We start from the raw sequence: 6,682 nt of genomic DNA, 5'->3' as shown, positions 1-6,682 counted from the left end.
AAAGTTATGGATAATTTAAAGTCGAATAGTAATTCAGATAATATAAAAGAAATATCAGCTATGTTTGATGTGCTTTTAAGTCCATTCACTGATATAAAAACAGAACATCATCGTTTCAAAGCTTTTGAAGAAGTAGGTGTTTTGGTTAAACTTGACATGGTATATATAGGGCAAAGATTAAAGACAGACTTGAACTTGGTCGTGTAATCTTTGGACCAAAATCAATTGAATTGTCTGATATACCTCTTAAACACGTATTAAAACTTATTTTAGAAAATTCAAATTTATTTATTACTATAATGAATTGTATGAAAGACTTAGAAAACCAATCAGATAATTGTATTAGTAATTTTACACAATCTCCAATTTGGCTCTCTAAATTAAAAAAAAAATGCAAATAAAATTGTTTTCCCTATTTTTTTTATTTTTTGACGACTTTGAAATTACTAATCCTCTTGGTAGTCATTCTGGTAATCAAAAACTTGGGGCTTAATATATTTCATTACCTTGTCTGCCACCTGAATTATCGTCCTCAATAAATAACACATTTTTAGCAGGGTTGTTTAAATCATATGATAGGACAGAATTTGGAAACTATGCAGTATTCAAACATATCATTGATCAATTAAACTTTTTAGAAAATATTGGTATTGTAATCAACATAAAAGGTATTTTGTATCGTGTTTTCTTTTCCCTTGGTCTGATATTGGGAGATAATTTAGGTTTACATTCTGTTTTAGGTTTTACAGAGTTTTGTTGTCCATTATCCTTGTCGGTTTTGTAAATTATCTAAAACTGAATGCCATAGTCAAATAGATCAATTAGATGATAAACTTCGAAACATTGATATACAATTCTGATATAAAAATTAATGATGCGAGTAGAACTGGAATAAACCAAGCATGTGTATTTAATGAAATTAGTTCTTTCCATGTAACTGAAAATTATGCAGTAGATATTATGCACGATTTACTAGAAAGGGTATGTAAGTATGACATTGGACTTATGTTAAATCAAATGATTTTTAGCTTAAAGTATTTTACTTTAATTACTTTAAATAATAGAATTGAGTCATTTAACTATGGATCAATAGACATACGAAATAGGCCTCCTCTTATATCTGTTGATTCCTTAAAACCAACCGGTAATTTAAAAATGTCTGCTTGTGAAATGTCTTGTTTTATGAGGTATTTAAATCTGATAGTCGGTGATTTAGTACTAGAAGATTCAAAATTTAGGCAAGTGTATACTATTTTTAGACAAATTGTAGACATTGTTTTCAGTAAAACTATTAAGCTGAAAGATATGAATTTATTAAAAGTTCTAATATCTGAACGTCATGAACTTTATATGCAAGTGTTTAACACCCATTTAAAGCCAAAGCATCACCATATGATACACTATCCTATGATAATACAAAAAGTGGCCCATTATATATGATGTGGTCTATGAGATTTGAGGCTAAACATAAACAATTTAAAGATACTGCAAACTAAACTTCGTCTAGGAAAAATGTACTTTATACGTTAGCATTGAAACATCAATTACATTTATCATACAGATTTATTTTATCTAAAGATATTAATTGTAGTGATTTAGAAATAGGACGTATTTTGAATTTATCATTTTCAAAAAAAGAAAACTATAACACAAATAATATGTATTTTTCAACTACAAAATTAAATTTTTTGAATGATAATTTAATTTTTGTTTCATGGATTAAATTGAAAAATCAAACATATAATTCTAATAATATGATTATTGTGTTAAGTATCAACGATGGTGACAATAATCTTCCAAAATTTGGATAAATACAATCATTAGTAATATTAAACGATACTGTATCCCATTTGTTATTTGTAAACTTTTCACTATTAATTATTTTGATGATCACTATCAAGCTTTTAATGTGTCATTAAGTAATCAGTTACTAAGTAACTAAGTAACAAAGTCTTTGTCATTCACTTGAAAATTTGGCTAGTATAAATCCTACGGTGTGTTGTAAGTCCTCCAATGGTTTGTGTTATATACCCATAAAATATTAGGTTTTATGTTATCTAATATACTTTTTTGTTTTCTTTTGTAAATATTAAACATTAGATTCTTACTATGTATTTATTTATGTTGTTCTTTACATTTTATGTATAAATATAATATTTTTGTATTTTATATTTACCTATTCATTTTAATAAACATAATGTCTACCTTACCATGTCTTTTTTTATTATTTATAATTTTCATGAAGGAGCGGGTTAAACCTCATGTTCCCTCCCCTGTGAGTATGCCCATCCTACTTTACAATTTAAGTGTAATAGAGTTAATACGAAATAGTCAAATTTTTTTCTTTTTTTTTGGGGAGGGGGAATAAATAAATGCAATGGACTACCAACTAAAATGGATAGTTAAACTAACTAAACTATGTAGTTGTCTTTTAGCTAAATAATTATGGTTGATTTAATTAGACAGTAAAGTTTGACCAACTAAACTGTTTACCTATATGCGTTTAATAACTACAACTTATTGTGCAGTTTTGCCATATATAACTGTCATTTTTAGTTTAAATAATTGTAAATTTAGTAATACCAATCAATATTTTTTTTCCGTGCAACAAGTATTTAAATTACAAAATTATAGACTTATTTTGTTTTCATATCAAAATAAAAAAAGAGTCAATCAATATGATGTCCCGGTTTAGGGATTTCAAAATCTGGCAACCCTACCTATTACTATTAATTCGAGGAACAAAGAGACAAAGGACGAACTTCCACCACCATTATTTAAATAATAAATTTATATATTTATACAATAAAAATTCTGTTTTTTCTATACATAATGAGTAATGAGCATTTAATTTAACATGAACAAATTTGGGGGTGCTAATTTCGAAAATGGGGGTGCTAAGCACACCTAAGTTCCCCCGAATTGCACTTGTGTATAGTTAAAACTTAATTTAATTTATAAATATTACTATTACAACTGTTTCAACATGTACAAACTATTTTTGCCCAAATAAATTATTATTGTTTGTTATTGCAGATAGAAATTTGAATCATAAAATAATTAATTCAAAATGGAAAAAATTTATTTTGCATATTTTCTCATATTATTAAATTCTATTTTCGGGCTTTATTATAATATTATAATATTATACATTACTATACAGCTGTTAAAAAAAACTTTATGTGATATATATATATATATATATATATAAATTAGTTGAAGAGTGACATTTTGAGAGATTTATTTTCATATATTATACCATATTACCTAGTATAATGCCATAATACCGGTAACATATATGTAATTTTTAAATATGTATCAAAAAAAACTGTTGAATAAATTTAAAAAAAATTTATTTAGAACCCTATAATACCGGAATCCAAACACTTAATTTGTATTTTACAAAAACCGGAACCCGAACCCGAACCTTTTAATAAAATCATTAAGAACCAGAACCGTAAAAACTTGAAGGTACCAGTCCCTGGTTATGATATTGCTGAAAAGATAATAATACTTAAATTAATATATTATACATTTGTCATTTTACAACATGGTGACCATAGACGCACATAGGGGGGTGCTCGGGGTGTTTAGCACCCCCAGATTTAAAATTAGCACACCAATTTCCTAGAATATTTATTTCAGTATTTCATCAATAATTTGTAAATTATTGTGGTTTATTGGGTTGGACATTTTTTCCAATATAAATAGACAATAATATATAATATAGTTGACGAATTCACGATTAAAACAATAATGTATAATTGCATGTTTTACTGTTCCAGTTTTTATTTAACTATTAAACTATAAACAGCAATTATAATATTGTAGAATATCGCATTATCTTATTTTACTTTATATTATTATATTATCTACGGTTTACGGTTGGCTACGAAATTATGTTCTATATATAACTTTGATTATTACTCGCTTTTTAGTAATATTTAACCAGTAGGCTACTCTGAATTGTATGTGGAATGACAAATATTATTACCAATCATACAAACTATATGATTCATTGCTATTCATAAAAACTAATACTAAATAAGAACCATTACTAAAAACAAATAATATTTTATATCAAATTGACAATGACGATTATTCATTTTCAGGCATTTTAAGTTCAATAACAAAAAAAAAAACTTTGTTGTTATAATTTTCATTTTTTATGATATACTTTGCATCATTAATATTTTGAGCTATCAGCTTTAAAATAAAAAAGCTACATTGGGATATTCTGAAAAAATAATTAATGGTGTTATTACTTCATTTAAAACATTCTGATAAGGCTTTTGATAAATTTTGGCAAAAGGTTCAAGATTTTTCAAATGAAAATAATATACTATTGACAATACTATCCACAAACGAAGGTTAGTTCTTAATTATTTATTTGGATTATCAATAATGGATTATTGCTCTATTTAAAACATACATTTAAAATGTCTGTGCCCAAGTCTTTATAATAACATATTGTTAAAAAATATTTATGTATTTTATCTGACTATAGTGTCAAACAAAAAACAAAATCGGAAACGTCGTGAACCAACCAAACTTCAAGATTATGACCTGAGTCATCGAACAAGAGCATTGTCTGAAAATAATACTTCAAACACTATTGAATATTGGTGTACAGCAGTTTATTTAAGGATAATTGATGGAATAATTGTGAATTTAGAAAAACATTTTTCTGAAGAAACCTTAGAGCTGGCCAAATCTGTAGACAACTTTTTTAACTTGGATGAATATAACTTATAAGATATACATTTAATAAAAAATAACTAACTATTTAAAATATTTATTACATGGTCATATGTTTTGAAGTATTATTATGTTAATTAATCTGTTTATTGTTTAATATATCAGGATACTTTGAAAATATCGACAGCTAGTTTATCATCAGAAATGCTGGTCTTAAATAATAGTCTACTAGCCAACTGTGAATTTAAAGAATTGAAAAATCAATGTAATAAAAGTTCTTGTTGTGAAAAGTACAATTTTCCCACGCAATGAATGGAAAAAAACTTCATAATGTGGAACTCCAAAGACTTTTTCAGAGGCCGAGTATAGTTAGGGAGATTGCCAAACGAAAACTAAGTTGGGCAAGACATGTTTGGCACAAACAGGGTACTTTAGTAAAATGGGTGATCGAAGAAAACCTTATAGGAAAAAGATCACTAGGTAGACCTAGGCTGAGATGGGAAGATGGTGTGAAAAGAGAAGTGGAAAGGATAGAGCTTGGTGTCAAATGGAGAGAAGTAGCGAAGGACAGGGATAGGTGTCAAAGTTTATCGTTTTCAGGATGGTCTTAAGGGCCGAATATAAAGAAAAAGAATAATAGAATCCTAGTTATCCGCTTTCCTTTAGAAGTTAGAAACATTTCACTAAATGAAAAAGATTATGATTAATCAATACCACATGTCCTAATATTTGGCTACTCTCTTTTATTATTTCGGATATCTCTATGGCTCATATCACTATCATATCTGTCAAACGCATGTAGTTAATGTTTTTCTTTTTAAAGTATTGCATACATGTATTGTATATTAATATTATACAATATAAAATAAGAAGATAAATATCCATATGCTACTACAACATGTTTAACTTCAAAGTCAGTGGCGTAGCCAGGATTTTTAAATGGGAGGGGCTAATCATTTTTTTTGGATAAGTAAGGTAAGAGAGGATATAAGAATTCACCCTTAACCCCCACCCACCCCACCAACTACCACCAAGTTTTTAAATGTAATTCAAGCATTTTAGTATAGTTTTAAAAATATTTATTAATATATAATTTATAATAATAATAATAATTTTGGTTTCAGTCTTCAGTCACTTGTTCCACTCTGACAGCTGTATATCCTCTTAGGCGAATTTCTGGTTAATTCAGTAATTATTTCACTTTCATCGAATTGCTCTTTTTTATTTATACTAGCTAAATTACCCGTCGTTGCCGGGTTTAAGTATATAAATGTATGTAACCTGCCAAGATTAAATTTTGTTAAATCTATTGAAATTTAAATTAATTAAGATTTTTGAAATAATATTTTATACATATTAATTTAGTTTTTAAGATAATGATTATTATCATAACCTATTCGATAAGTTATAGCTTTTGGCGGCAGAAGCTTTGTTCACGATAAATTTTAGCACTAAAGGTTCAAAATAAATGTTTTACTAATAGTTTTTCAATATGTTATCTACAAAACTTCTTTGTAGACAATGTTCTTCACTGATCTATTAGTAGGCGACAAAATCACCAAGCTACTGGGTGAGCTTACGCGTGAGCAAGCTACGTAGAATTGCCCATGTGAAAAACAGTTTTCTCGCAAATCTATTCCTGCAAATTTAAGAGTTTGGCCTTGAGACTTGTTTATAGTCATTGCAAAACAGACTTTCAGGGGAAACTGTAATCGTTTAAATTCGAACGGTTGATCATTCGGAATTAAAGGGATTCGTGGTACAAACACAGTTTCCCCTTTTGCACATCCTGTTAAAATTGTGGCTTCTACTATATTGTGATGTAAAGCTTTGACTTTAAGCCTGGTCCCATTGCACAGTTTAGGCGGTTTCAAATTTCGCAACAACATAATAGGTGTGCCCACACACAGAATAAGCCTATGATATGGCATGCCCGGTGGTTTCAATGAATTTAAAAATTTAACCGGATAATTAGTTGCATCGT

General features: G+C 27.8%; 1 protein-coding gene across 1 annotated transcript; it reads right to left on the bottom strand.

The window, feature by feature from the left end:
- Positions 1-6,197: 6,197 nt before the first annotated feature.
- LOC112687982 (ATP-dependent DNA helicase RRM3-like) lies at positions 6,198-6,587 on the bottom strand. The gene has a single exon (XM_025560994.1). It carries the CDS (start codon positions 6,585-6,587, stop codon positions 6,198-6,200), a length of 390 nt encoding a protein of 129 aa, XP_025416779.1.
- Positions 6,588-6,682: the final 95 nt, after the last annotated feature.

Source organism: Sipha flava, unplaced genomic scaffold (assembly GCF_003268045.1).
Source record: "Sipha flava isolate LNK unplaced genomic scaffold, YSA_version1 36_pilon_pilon, whole genome shotgun sequence".
In the NCBI taxonomy this organism is placed as follows: Eukaryota; Metazoa; Arthropoda; class Insecta; order Hemiptera; family Aphididae; genus Sipha; species Sipha flava.
Note: the sequence above shows the minus strand (reverse complement) of the source record. Positions and strands in the feature narration are given on the sequence as shown.